General features: G+C 34.3%; 1 protein-coding gene across 1 annotated transcript in view; it reads left to right on the forward strand.

Moving 5' to 3' along the window:
• The window catches only part of LOC149412269 (adenylate cyclase type 6), a 563,657-nt gene that overhangs the window by 393,908 nt on the left and 153,625 nt on the right, over positions 1–16,124 (forward strand). Inside the window, exon 9 of the mRNA XM_089646087.1 lies at positions 14,150–14,299. Coding sequence (XP_089502213.1) covers positions 14,150–14,299 — 150 coding nt within the window. The remainder of the gene's footprint in view (positions 1–14,149; positions 14,300–16,124) is intronic.

Below are 16,124 nucleotides of genomic sequence, written 5' to 3' on the forward strand. Positions count from 1 at the left end.
ACGTATTCAAATTGATTACCTACGAATTCCGCACAGAAAATGGCGCTAGTCTCATCGTTCCAGAAATTCAGCTGATTCAGCCATCTAGATTTTGTTATTTATATTTTTAAATACTGAAACTCTTTCTTGATGTTTTCTCCCAAAGTATATAAATAAAATCTCATAAATGACTAAAAAGTCATTTAAAAGTAAAAATATAGTAATTTTGGGTAACACTGGAATTCAATATAACATTGGACAAAACGTGAGTAGATGTGTTTTGATGTATGTCTCTCTCTCTGGTTTCAATCCTGGGATTGGTTTGCAGCAATTTCGTCTAATCTCCTCTTCCATTCTTCCCTGTCTTGTGCGGCTCTTTTGACTTGTGCATATGATGAGCAGCGCACGTCCACCAGCAGGTCCTCCAGGTACTCTCGGCGTGGGCGTCCCCTAGAGTTGGTCCCCTCGGTCATACCCTCCATTATGACATGCAAGAGGCCTTCTTGTCGTATAACATGGCCGATCCATCTTGCACACCTTTCGGACAAGGTCCTGAGCAGGTGCCTTCCTCCTTCGATTTTTTTATGTATGTAGCACAACTAATATTTATATATTTTAATGGCGAATATAACAAACCGTGTTGAACTATCAAATTAATTAAAAAAAGATCATAACTATGGCTAAGCGGTGCTTTGAACTTGGGAGTTGTTTTCAATTCAGCATTTCTTGAAATCCTTGAAATTTTCTTGAAAAATGTCTTGAAAATTCTTGAAAGTAAGTTGTAAGTTGTTTTATAGCTTTTTCTTAGCTTACAGGCAAAACCCTTGCAAAATCGTCCATGGTAATCTTATAGCAAAGTCTTAAGCATAATCGAGAAAAAATATGATAAAATCTAATTCCGATTAAATTTAGATACGTGCTGGTACCTTCCGGTGAAACCAGTTCTAATGGTCACCTTAATTTTATTGTAATGAAGTTATCCATAATTTATATTTTTTTATGCAAAAAAAAAAATTTCTTGTGGCGGTGACCCAACGGAAAACCCATCGGTTTGGACCCACATGTTGGGAACCAATACTTTTGAGCATAGGCATTAGTTGGGAACGCTCTCCTTGATCTACTGGTATTTAAATGGAATATGCTCCGACGAACTAGCGTCATTGATCCAATTGGCTTCGGTGCATAGTCGGGAAACACATGAAACGCGCTCCCAACATGTCTGTATGTTGATATTTGTCACACGAGAATGGGTCAACGTCTACTACGGTCTGAGACTCGTTCTCGGGGCTTAACAGCTAAGATCTGGAATGATTTTAGTGTCTTACAACAACATGGATCTCTTCTAGATCCAGGTTAACGCCTTCTTTTTCCTCAAAACAACAAACCACACTTCATTCCCAAAGGAGATACACTACTACTTATTTTACTCGCGGACTAAGATTGGACCACCCATAAAAAAGGGATGTCGTTTTGTATATATATATACCAAAATATAAGAACACATAAAAACCCAAATAGTTGCAAAATATTTTTGCCGAAAATAAAAGTTTATAAAAAAATACCAAAAAGTGGTCTAAAATTTCTAGAAATGACTGTAATGATTTCGAAAAAAAACTTGGATTCCGGAAAACTGAATAAAAATAAAATAAAAGGTTCCAATCAGAACAATACAGTCTATTTATAAAAATAACCATACCGGCATGTGGTTGCATTCACTGAATTTAATTTGTTTTGGAAAAAACAATAAAGGTGAATTCAAAAGACTATTTGTGGAAACAACAAAATTAATTAGTCGGAAACCTTTATTAAGCCTATTTTCACCGTTGAAAAGCACGTCATTCATTTGCATGCGGGGACACAAAAACAAAGTTTTTTCAATTACACCCATGGAATTCATACTTGAATAATTTGAAATGCATGTTGAATACCACTGAAGTAATAAACAATTTATTCTTTATAATTTATCACAATAACAGTTTTAAAGAATTGGTGGCTTCCAAACAACATTAATTTGTCAGGAATAAAGAAAATATAATTTACGATTCTTTGAAAATCTACAAAAAAACAATTAGAAAGGTAATAAGTCTGTTTCCATTACATTTCATTAGAATAATAATATTTTTGTTGAAAATATAGAAGGTAAGGAATTTAAATTGTTTAACCCATGAAAATATCTGTGTTTTTATTCGGTTTTATTGTTTTCAAGTTTAATTTGTAAACCTTTTTCATTTTCATTTTAAGTTTTATTTTTAATAATGCCTACTTTACTCTGAATTATTGTTTGATTAAAAAATGTTTATTTATATTTAAAAGTTATGCTTAGTACGTATTTAATTATAAAAATTTATTTACTATTTATAACTCTTATTAGCGGCATTAAAAGAGTAGGTGGAACCTTCAAACGTCAATGAATTCAAGATTGGAGTACCTAAGTATTTTCTAAACACGAGGCTACATCTGGAATGATATTACTGTTGTATGTAATTTATGACGAATTACGAATTACGATGACGAATTGCTTAAATCAACAATAATCATATGTTGCATACTACTTACTTATATTATTTCTTATTACTTTATGTATATTTTTTAACCATTTATCATTTACCGTATCAGACGTGTTCTACATGCGTAACCTGAAACTCATATAAAAATGGTACAAGAAATACGAAAAATTTAAAATAATGAAAATGGTTAATATTGAAGGTAATAATTTATTGAAAGCATTCAATTTTAGTGCGACAATCAGAATCAGAAAATAATTCCGATGTTTGTGTGCGAATGGCTTATTGTCTTACAATATTTGAGTTTGAAAAACGGTATTTATTTTTACTCGGTCTAAGTGTTTGGGGTATTATTGGCGTTTATATCTCTATGCGAGGCAGCAAGTCTGGTTTTTTTCGATGTCATTCTTTAGTAGAGACGAGCTATTTACAGCCTTTTCATATTCTTTGTTGGTTGTTGTCTCTCGGCTTTGAGTAGGTGGCAATATTCGAGAACACAGGGAGGCAGGGGGGAATAGTTCAATTATAAATAACAAGAAAACATAAAACCATAAGATTAAAATGAATAAAATAAATTTTAAAGAATGGATGGTGAACGGATCATCAGCATCCATCTATAGCCGCGACAATGAAGTTGGTCGAATCCCGTGTACTAATCCAGAAGCAGAAAGTAGAAGTAGAGGTAATGCAAATCCTTAAGAGTTGCTGAAGTCACCTGAAGGCAATATTATAACACACCTTCAGCTTGTTCCACTGTGGCCACAGTTCCAGCTAAAAAGCAATTTCCTGACATCACAAAATATTTTTTGACACAGCTGTAATTTCCAAATACCGATGACAACTGTTTCACCTTCTGAAGGCAATATCAAACTAAGGTGAAGCCACTTACAGACAATACTTAGCAATAATGAAAAACAAGTTCCTTCTTTTTTTCTATTACATACGCCTTTATTACAGGTCATAAAATTAAAAGCAATTTGTTTCTCACCCGTATGTAAATGATATATACATATATTATGTAAGTGGCTTAACCACAACCTGTGCAGAAACTTCTTCTAGATCTCTATTCCTCAAAACTGAAGTCATGCAAGAGTGTAATATGTCTCTACTCCTCTCACAATAACAAAATACTAAAATACTTGCAGAGGTTGATACTAAAACCATTACATTCGATTTATATTTTATTTAAAAATATATATTAAATGGAGTTCTACGAATTTCTAAGCTTTTACAAAACATAAACACAGTTATTAACATTTACAATTATTTCGTACTGTAGTCCAAGATACATATATTTTTACGTAAAACTTTTCCGATACGGATTACATTTAATGAATATTTCTAGCTGAACGCACCATCTCTATTACGCCCCCATCTTGAACTCTTCCCCCACATTTATTTGAATAGGTTTCTGGTCTGTTCGAAACATTTATCATAAAGCAATGCGATTTTTCTGTGAATAACCAATAAGCACGTAAAGTCCTCTGAAGTCATTTTTTTTTTTTTACAGTTATACCGCACAAGAGTCCCAACTGCTCCCGTCTGGAGCCAGTGAGACTATGGCATCCCCAATTGGGGTATGTTGTGAGGCTGAGGGTATTGGGGAGGGGAGGGAGATGGGGAAGAGGAAGGTGGGGAAGTACCTGGCTATTCAGATCTGGTCACCAAACACGGCTAAAGCCATTTCAAGCAACGTTTCAATTCTGAATGGTGGTCTTACACCAGGGCGATACTGAGAGTATCTTCCACTCTGGAACGTGCCGCAAATATACTATATATTATTTTAAATTAATTAATTGTGAAATAACACAAATTAATCAAATAAAATTTATTTGCGCACGCCGGGTTCGAACCCGCGACCTTCGGATCTGTAGTCAAAAGCATATACCACTAGACCACGCCGGCCGTTACATCGCTTACATACATACATCGCTTTATTTGATACAAGCTGACGTGTACCCGGCGTTGCTTGGGGACTTATTAATAGTTCGGAGTACAGTTATGAGGTTGTGAGGTCTTTTTTAATATATACAATTCGGACAACTTTACAGTGTCTATCATCAGGGCAGATGTGTCGCATAATGCTGTCCAAATTGTTAGATAAAAAATATCCCATAAATAAATCACTATAACATTCCGTAGTACTCTATTGTTAATATCTTAAAGGTCTAGCCAGCGTTAGCTATGTAGCTACGTTAGCTATGCGCCTGAAAATATTCTGTCAACGACTTAATTACAAAATAATAACTTTTTCACTACTTAATCTACAAATATAATATACGTGTATTATATATGTCAACTTTTATGAAGAAATTTACTAAATGCTAGTGAAACCCAATAAAAATCCGTTGCGTGGTTTTGAAGAAATAAGCACACAAACAAACAGATGCTGATAGTGAGTTTGCTTTATACTATTTAGAGATAGATCTGTTTCCATTCGTTATTATACTATGTGTTCGCTTTATTGAGCATATCATATAATATTATTCCTCGTTTTGAAATATCCATACTACGCAAAGCGTTTCCTGGAATTTTTCATGAATGTTTCTATGAGTATTCCAGGTGATGAGATAACTCAGTATCATCTCATTTCTCTGGAATTTTAAATCGTTTTCCCTACGCCGAACTAAATTACGTGTGCACGCTATGCAAAGAACATTTATGAGAATAAACCAAAGGAAAATATAATATGAATTTAGAAAAGTAAATGTATGTGAAGGAAATCTAATTTCTTTTTCAGGATAAGGTGATGTTTTAAAATCATGAGTAAGCTACAAACCTAAAACAGAAAAATGTCGTTGTATGTCCCAGTAAAACGTATTCGTAATAAGGGAGACCGAAGACAGTTATGCCACAGGTCAGTAGTACCAAAGCGAATAACTCACTAAATATATAATTATTGAAGACAATATTAGCGATTTCTAAACGAAAATCTGAAACAGAAAAATCAGAAAAGGATACGGTCACATCTAGGACTCGAACCCAGGACCCTTGTCTTTCCGGGACACCGCTCTACCACTGAGCTAATGGGACCCTACCCCCCTCGGTCACTTTCACTTTTGACGGATTGTTTCGGAGAACTTGAACAATACTTCAAATTTCAAAGTTAATTTTCATGTTCTGTGAAAGATTTTTTCAAGTTCTGTTATTATTTCAGCTCTGTCAAGCTACTAGCCTATAATCATATAATAACAGAACTTTTACAGAACCCGAAAATTTACGTTGAAATTTGATGAATTCTTCAAATTCTGCTAAATTCTATGAAATGCATTTGAAAATAAAATAATGTTGCGTTCCCGCCATTGTGTTTCATTTTATCGCCAAAGGGAAGTTATTACATGACTCGTTCGAAATATATTCATGCATCGATGTTCGGTCCTAGGAATACCTACATATCTGCATTTGATAGAATTCTATCATTATTCCATAAATTGCTTTTCATGGCAATATAAGATATTGTCACTGAATATCTTTTTTCAAAATCATTCGAAATATTCGGCATTTATCGAATGGCATAATATATAGTCCTCGGCAGGAATACCAAAATGCATTTGTACATTTTCTAATATTACTCGTTTATCATTATTGCTTCGTGCATATTGTATGTAACAGAAAATCTTTTTCCAAAATTCCTCGATAAATGAACAATGGATGAATTCATCTATCGATAACTCTCAGCAGGAATACCAAAATGAAATGGTTAATATTATAATATTTTTTCATGGTAACAAAATATTTTTTTATGATAAGGTAATGTTCATAAAACAAGGTTTTTATGCATAGCACAAAGGATAACAAATTATAATAAGCATTAATTATTCGCCTGAAATATCCGTACAACTAAATTTGTCAATTTAACTGGCCTAAAACAGGATCCATTCCTAGTAAGCTAGTCAAAGTTTCCGCATAATTATGTTTTGTTGAATATTTTTTGTTAAATATATTATTATTATTTAATTGAAAATATCTCCGGAGTAAAAATAAATGCCACCGACGGGAATTATACCCGCACCTTCTGATGTCCGGTCAGGTGCTCTGGACCACTGAGCTACGTCGACTTATTTCCAACCTGCCAAATAATTCAATATTTAAAAGTACTGCTTATTCGACAATTAATGCTTATTATATTTAGTATAATAATTACAATGATACCCTTGCATGTGTTTTCAGTTGGCTAAGAAAAATTCATATGAATAGATTTTTCTGTTGATAATACGTGATCAGTAAATACATACCAAGCTAATTGATAAAGCCTAGAAAGGTCCTATTTTAACTCAACCGTTTTGCGTTTCGTCGATAGATAATTTTTTTTTCCGGGTTCAAGATGGTGGCCGTTTTAATAGTTCTAATTTGAACTTATGGAATGTAACTTATTATTTCAAATGCACAGCATGAAAGCAAGGCACGAAAATGTTAAGGCGGTCTGCAGTAGACTCGTGGGTTCTATTATTTAGTTTATACGTCAAATGAACACTATTTTGATTTAAAATAAAATTGTTAAGGCGGTCTGCAGTAGACTCGTGGGTTCTATATTTTAGTTTATACGTCAAATGAACACTATTTTGATTTAAAATAAAATTGTTAAGGCGGTCTGCAGTAGGCTCGTATGTACTTTATTTTAGTTTATACGTCATATGAACATTATTCTGATTTATAATAAAAATGTTAAGGCGGTCTGCAGTAGGCTTGAGGGTTTTAAATTTAAGTTTATACGTGAAATGAACACTATTCTGATTTATAATAAAAATGTTAATGCGGTCTTTAGTAGGCTCGTGGGTTCTTTGTTTTAGTTAATACGTCAAATTAACAATATTCTGATTAATAATAAAAATGTATAGGCGGTCTGCAATAGGCTTGTGGGTTCTTTATTTTAGTTTATACATCAAATTAACAATATTCTTATTTAAAATAAAAATATTTAGGTGGTCTGCAGTAGGTTCGTGGGATTTGCATTTTAGTTTATTCGTCAAATGAACACTATTCTGATAAATAATAAAAATGTTAAGGCGGTCTGCAGCTGGCTCGTATGTACTTTATTTTAGTTTATACGTCAAACGAACACTCTTCTCATTTGTAATAAAAATATAAAGGCGGTCTGGCGTAGGCTCGTGGGTATAATATTTTAGTTCATACGTAAAATGAACACTATTCTGATTTATAATTAAAATGTTAGGCGGTCTGCAGTAGGCTAGTGGGTTCTATATTTTAGTTTAAACGTCGAATGAATATTATTCTAGTTTTTACTATCAATATTAATTCGGTCTGCAGTAGGCACGTGTTTTCTATATTTTATTTTATACGTCAAATGAACATTATTCTGATTTATAATAATAATATTTAGGCGGTTTGTTGAAGGTTCGTGGGTTATATATTTTTAGTGTATACGTCAAATGAATACTATGATTTATAGTTAAAATGTTAAGACGGTCTGCAGTAGGCTCCTGGGTTCTAAATTTTAGTTTATTCGTCAAATGAACACTATTTTGATTTATAATAAAAAAAATTAGGTGGTCTGCAGTAGGCTCGTGGGTTTTATATTTTAGTTTATACGTCAAATTAACACCATTCTGATTTACAATAAAAATGTCAAGGCGGTCTGCAGCTGGCTCGTATGTACTTTATTTTAGGTTATACGTCAAACGAACACTCTTCTCATTTGTAATAAAAATATAAAGGTGGTCTGCCGTAGGATCGTGGGTTTAATATTTTAGTTCATACGTAAAATGAACACTATTCTGATTAATAATAATAATGCTAGGCGGTCTGCAGTAGGCTAGTGGGTTCTTTATTTTAGTTAAAACGTCGAATGAATATTATTCTTGTTTATACTATAAATGTTAAGGCGGTCTGCAGTAGGCAAGTGTTTTCTATATTTTATTTTATATGTCAAATGAACATTATTCTGATTTATAATAATAATATTTAGGCGGTTTGTTGAAGGTTCGTGGGTTATATATTTTTAGTTTATACGTCAAATGAATACTATGATTTATAATAAAAATGTTAAGGCGGTTTGCACTCGGCTCGTGGGTTCTTCATTTTAGTTAATACTTCAAATGAATACTATGATTTATAGTTTAAATGTTTAGGCGGTCTGCAGTAGGCTCCTGGGTTCTATATTTTAGTTTATTCGTCAAATGAACACTATTTTGATTTATAATAAAAATGTTAAGGCAGTCTGCAGTAGGTTCGTGGGTTCAATATTTTAGTTTATACGTCAAATGAACATTTTTCTGATTAATAATAAAAATATTAAGGCGGTCTGCAGTAGGTTCGATTGTTCCATATTTTAGCTTATACTTCAAATGATCACTTCTCTTATCTATAATAAGTTAACACTATTCTGATTTGTAATAAATGCTTAAATTTCATTCGTCTTTGACTTAAAAATCCTTAAGGCTGGCCGCATACATACGTTTTCCGTATTCGATTTCCGAATTCATTTTCCGTATTCGGACATCCGAATGCACGGAATCAGTAGAAAATACATTAACTGCCGCACACGTTCGTTTTAGTTCCGAACGGAACAAATTCCTTACGCACGTTCCGAATGCGAGCCGGCGCGCTCGGAGAAACCGAATGGAAAAAACCTAATGACGTCATGCGGAACGCAGCTCTTGCATACACTTTGTTTGTGCCGACGCAAACGTTCGGAAATTTACGTTCAGTAATTCAGTGTTGCCAACGGATCTTGACCTAATATCACCGTTTCTCATACATAAGGTAGCGTAAAGTAGCCGAATTTGCTGTTAGGTGGGACATGTTTAAAATTGATGTTTTTACGTGAAAATAAAAATTTCGTGGGGGGGGGGGTGGCTAGAGAATTTCGGGGAATATTTAAAATTGATGAAGTAGCTTAAGATAGATTTTTGAAGTAGCTTAATTGGCGACCAGTCGCCTTTTAGATTTTTTCGGCGCCGATTCTCGCTCTGAGTAGCCTAAATGGCAATATATCGCCCTTGTTGGCAACACTGGTTCTGACGTTTATACATTCCGAATGAAGAAAAACGAACGTTTGCGCTAGTCTCACGGAATTCCAAATACGGAAAACGAATTCGGAAATCGAATACGGAAAACGTATGTATGCGGCCAGCCTAATAAACGGCCGAAAATCATCGCCCAACTGACGCATTATATATTGTATTAAATATAAAATAATGAACACGCTACCAGTTTTATGTTTTTGTTCTCTTAAACCTCGAGGAATAAAGGTACGAGTATATAACACCAGCAAATAAAGGAAACTATTTGACTACTTATTAAAACATTTGTTTAAGGTCTACTAAAAGGGTAGCTTTAATCCACACAATTCCTAGATTTGGGTTCATCACTATTCCTTTCGACCATAAATACGACAAGTCCCATTAATATTGAGGATTTACTCCGGAATAATAAATCCCATTCGATTAATTCAGTTCTTTTATGAACTAATTAATGTATAAAGTTTATAAATATATTGTCTTTTACGTGGTGTTTTTCAAAATCTTATTTAGTCAATAAATTTTCTATTGTTTTTAAGGGTAAGTGTCAAAAAATTTCATAAATCTCGGTATAAAACTGTAGATTCGTATGCAAATCAAATACACGCCGCCCGCCCCGTTTCCGCTATGCGACACCCGTTCGTCATACGTCACGGACACTCTTTTTCATGTCAATAGACATGAAAAACAAAACGTTTGTATATTGGTTGATGCTGTGTTAAGTGGGTAAATCTGAAGACTCGGATACTTTCAAACATTCCATAACCTGTATTATTGCTTTATTTACTACGTCATTTAGGGGGTATTTCACCATCCTCTTGATAGCTTATTTATAGGATAAAGTGTACATATTTTTTGTTTATTTAATATTTATTTATTTATGAAATTTAAATTTACTATTCGTCACTCGAACCTTTGACTTATATAAATCGGATAAAATAGCAGAGTTTTCTACCCATTGCGGGTATCTGTTTATTTATTAATTTACGTTTTCCTGTGGATAAACTATAATGCGGATGGTGAAATACAAAAAAAAAACATCTACCAAAGAAGGATTGCCGTAGTCATAATTGGCTCCGGGCAATTGTGGTTGTTTTGCGGTAATGTAGGTTGGATGAAAACTGAAAGTAGATGCCTCTTAAATTGAGTTAAGAAACTATGCAGTTCACAATATAGTTCTGTTACTAACATTGTGAGACATGAAACGAGCAAAGCATGGAATTCGTGCCTGCAGTGAGAAACTATGCTGTTCACAATATAGTTCTTTACCTAACCCTGTGAGACATGAAACGAGTGAAGCATGAAATGCGTACCTGCAGTTAGAAACTATGCAGTTCACAATATAGTTCTGTTACTAACCCTGTGAGACATAAAACGAGTGAAGCATGAAATGCGTGCCTGCAGTGAGAAACTATGCTGTTCACAATATAGTTCTTTTACTAACCCTGTGAGACATGAAACGAGTGAAGCATGAAATGCGTACCTGCAGTTAGAAACTATGCAGTTCACAATATAGTTCTGTTACTAACCCTGTGAGACATAAAACGAGTGAAGCATGAAATGCGTGCCTGCAGTGAGAAACTATGCTGTTCACAATATAGTTCTTTTACTAACCCTGTGAGACATGAAACGAGTGAAGCATGGAATGCGTGCCTGCAGTGAGAAACTATGCAGTTCACAATATAGTTCTGTTACTAACCCTGTGAGACATGAAACGAGCGAAGCATGGAATGCGTGCCTGCAGTGAGAAACTATGCAGTTCACAATACAGTTCTGTTACAAACCCAGTGAGACATGAAACGAGTGAAGCATGGAATGCGTGCCTGCAGTTAGAAACTATGCAGTTCACAATATAGTTCTGTTACTAACCCAGTGAGACATGAAACGAGTGAAGCATGGAATGCGTGCCTGCAGTTAGAAACTATGCAGTTCACAATATAGTTCTCTTACTAACCCTGTGAGACATGAAACGAGCGAAGCATGGAATGCGTGCCTGCAGTGAGAAACTATGCAGTTCACAATATAGTTCTGTGAGACATGAAACTAGCGAAGCATGGAATGCGTGCCTGCAGTGAGAAAATTAACTAATGTGAAATACTGTTAATTTATTAAGAAAGTTGAAGATTTATTTACTAAGAAAGGGTCGCTTAGATGGTTTGGGCATGTAGAGTGAATGATCAAAGAAAGGAGTGTAAGCAGGATGTATGATGCAAATGCGAATGGTAGCAGAAGTCGGGGACGCCCGAGGAAGACATGGCACGATCAAGTGAATCAGATACTCGAGTCGTGCCATGTCAAGAGTCAGAATAATAGAAGAGTATGTATGAGACGATGTATGAACGTGAATGAGGCAAGAACGAGAACCGAGTTGTTTGGCGGTCCGTCATCTTTGCCTTCCCCTGCGGGGAAACGGCGTGATGGTTAGTTAGTTAGTTAGTTAGTCTGTTAATTTATTAAAAATCTGGTCAAGTTATTTGTTTTCCTGTTAAAAAATAGGACTGTAGGCTTTTAAAGAACGAATTGAAACAGTTCTAAAAAAATATCAGTGAAAACCGAATGTTTTATGAGTACGGCGGAACACGTGTTCATACAAATACTGATATTGTAGCATTCCGTCACGAAGTGTATATTAGGAAAAGAACACGTGTTTTCGTTATATTCTGAATCACTAATATTTTATCATCAGGAAGTTGGCATGCTGTCACTTTTTTAACAGGCCATTTTTCTCCATGTGTAGAGAATTTTATAGCTTCCCGTCTTCAGACTTCCTATAAGAAAAATATGGAGAAAGAGAAGCGGTGGTTCGTTAGTTAGGTGGGCAAACATGTTTAACCCATAATTAGGAAACGCGGAGAAAGTATTCCGGAGAAAGCCTCAAGCAAACAAAAGTGCTTTAAAGATCGCGGAGTTCCAGAATCACGCTTGGCTGGAAGCTGAAAGCTGGAGGCAACGAGTTCACATCCCTAGGGACCACCCACGCACCTTTATTGTCCCAGTATTAATTAACAGAATGGGCTGCGCGACCTTTTTCTTAAAAAACAATTGTAATAAATAAATAATAATATTTAGATTATTTGTAAAGCACCCTTTTTGTGTAAATTAACCTCAAGAGTGCTGTACAAATATATAATTTATTTCTACAATGATCTATTTTATTACTAACTTTAGACTAGTGAAACTATTATCAATTTATGTCTTACAGATCCACAGAGCATCCACCGGTTCGTCGATCACCAATACAAAGCAATATATACATTGCATTTGATTGATGAACGTGATGCTAGAATGTATATATTATGTTATTATTCTAATTTATTTATAAGTTTTAAAGGCAGATAATATACAGTACCATACTTAAAGTACCACATTTAAATATCCGACGATCAAAAAAATATAAAGCAAATAATTAAATAAGCGTTACGGAGTACAATCATAAAACACTGTGAATAAATTGAGAAACTGCGCCGCGGCGGGAACTTACGTCTCGTTAAATCATGTCTCCTTGAGTTCCTCGTTAGTTATCTCTTTGGTAGATGGCGACAATGATAATAATCTTCTCCCAGTGCAGTGAAATATTATGTAAGACAATTTCCTCTGCCGATGATAAAAGTGATTCATAATCCGATAAGGGCGGTTACTGGCGCGGAAGCCGCCAGCCTATTAAATGGGGAATTATAATACCGGAGAGGTATCAAAAGTAAGGTTAATTCATGATTCTCTTTAGTAAAACGGAACCTTTTATAAATATAAAATAAAGCAGCCATCGAAGCCATTTTAGTAGCCATTACGTATGGGTATCTACCTGTGTAGGTATACTTTTGTTACGAACTTTTACCCTGCCAATAAACAATCTTGGAATCAATAGGTGTGTTAAATATGATATACGTATGTGACTACCGCACAAAATTTCTATAGCGCATACACGTAGAAAACTTACTGAAATAAAATATTGCTAATTTATTAAAAATCTAGTAAAATTATTCGTATTTCTGATTAAAACTGAACATAACAAACTTTCATTAAAACATGAATTTTTTATGACATGTCGAATCTGGTGTTCATAAAAACTCTAATATTTTCGCATTTCGTCATTATATTTATAAGGATAAACGCTGTTGCATGAACATTCGTTCTTATTTATTTTGAATATACTAGTATTTAATTAGTTAATGGCCTGCAATCACGTTTTTAATTCATTAGCATTACTCATATTTCTCAGTGAGGGCTAAGCCATTCTAAGGCACTGTGAGGCCGAAGGGATCTATGGAGATGAGGAGATAAAGATTAGACAACATTTTAAAAATATATTGTCTTATCAAGTTTATATTCTGAATAGTAGTGTCTTACTAGGACAATATCTTTACCCAATTCCCTTCCTTACTTCTCAATACATCAATAAAATTTACATAACAACTCGCTTGGTAATTTTTATACTACCCACGCACCGGCAATGACTACCATTTTAATTACATTTTTAAACATTTTATTTGTATGTATTTTTTTATTCTGAAAATGTGTATTTATGAATTAAAAAAATACTGTGAAAAATATTGGAAAAAAAACCTTAAGACAGTAACCATTGCCTACGAAACATATCGGTTAAAAGTTAAAAGTGGTTAAAACCGAGTGTTTTTTTTTTAAATCATGTGATAATGTTAAATTAATAGTAAATAATTTGGTCCACAGATGGCGTGCAACCTGGTGGTGTTCGGCATCAGCAATATCTGCGGGGTGATGACGCACTCCCCGAGGGAGATCGCCCAGAGACAGACTTTTTTAGAAACGCGTAACTGCATTGAGGCAAGGCTCACCATGCAGAGGGAAAACCACAAACAGGTAGGAAAATGTCAAGATATTATGCACAACTAAAGTTTTCGACATGACCTTTAAAATATACATAACATATGTGCGACCTCTCCCGGAATATCCTTTCAAAACATAGACTCCATATTTAGTCAAGGATATAGATGTAATAGAGAAGGTACATAAACGATTTACAAAAATACCAAGAATAAGAGAGACCGACAAAATGAAGATAGACTCAAATAACTAAAATTACCGACGCTAAAAGAAAGAAGCGAATAGGGGTGACTTGATTGAGACTTTCAAAATTTTATCTGGACATTATAGTTGCCATTCAACAAACTTCACCACCAACAAAAATGTTAGAGCAGATGAGTTACTTTAGTTGCGGCTATAAAAATCTCGAGAGACTTTTTAGTTGGAAGACTTTTTTAGCAGTGGTTGGCAGCAACAGCATCATTTGATCATCACAGCAACGGCTGAACGATTATTTATAAAGTATTCGAAGACTGTTCCGAATTCAAACTTTATACGTATTACCAATTTTCCTCTTAGGTAATAAGTACTTACTACTAATACATTAATGATATTTTAGTTTTTTTTGTATTTACTTTAAGAAATAGTTGTCGCAACTAAAGTATCTCGTCTAGGGGCATCCTTAATCTCCTTTAGCACTAAAATAAATTAACATCGATGCTACTAATGTTTACGATTTTTTACTATATTCAGCATCCAAGGAGATTAAATTTTTTGTAACCGGGTCTACGCTTAGTAGCAATCGTTCTAATTTACCAAAAAAAATTCCAACTTCAGACTCGAGTTACTAGAAAACAAAACCTCGAATCAAAAAAAAATAATGCTACAAAAATATGATTTTAGATTTTCACGGCCAAAAGTATTTTTGTTATTTGGTTTTGGGGTGTTATTCCGTGTTGCGCTAACTTCTTCTTTAGCCAACGTTTCGGACAGCATTGCAGTGTCCATCATCAGAGCAGATGTGTTATTTATGTTACCAAATAACACATCTGCCCTGATGATGGACACTGCAATGTTCTCCGAAACGTTAGCTAAAGAAGGAGTTAGCGCAACACGGCATAACACCCCAAAAACAAATAACAAAAAAATGCTACAAAAGCTAATCCACGTTTGATTTTCTAGCTTGCTGCTTGTACTAGATATAAGTTTCCGGACACCGTGTAAGATAAAAAAATTCTGGATAAAAAAATATTATGTCGATTACAATTTTTAAAATGACAGTTAAAACATTTTTTTCTTAAAATGTTATGTTATTACAGAATTACAATCAATCACAGACACACACACTCGCAAATGTCATTTTTTTTACTATAGACGCGTCCGGTTATTTACTGGTGGCGCATTGGCGCAACTTTATGTTTTTCTCAGCCAGGAGTGACTACGAAAGTAATAATGTGTTCAGCATTGTTATCTGTGTAGATCGGTGACATAAAACTTAACCCATCATCTCGCTACGTCGCTGAACGGGATTATTCCCAATCTCCTATTATTTTACGACAAGTCAAGGGATCTTGAGGTATATCATAAAAAATATAATCAACTTTACAACAGATAGTCAAATTTATAGCAAAAATCTGCAGTAGAAATGATCTACCTGAGTGAATTTTCTGTGTTTTGAACTTTGAACTCCGATAGCTCTTACCTAGTCCTAGTGCAACGTCGGGAGGTTAATAATTGACGCACAAATTCGGAAGGAGATAATATTTTATTAGGGACGTCCCAGAATAATATTGCACGGTTAATTGATTCAAATGTATTGGTAATTTAACATGAATATGTTTGATGGGATTTATGAATGTGGATGAAGCAAAATGTGTGGCAA

Source organism: Hesperophylax consimilis, chromosome 23 (assembly GCF_061612785.1).
Source record: "Hesperophylax consimilis isolate HC1 chromosome 23, BYU_Hcon_1.0, whole genome shotgun sequence".
NCBI lineage: Eukaryota > Metazoa > Arthropoda > Insecta > Trichoptera > Limnephilidae > Hesperophylax > Hesperophylax consimilis.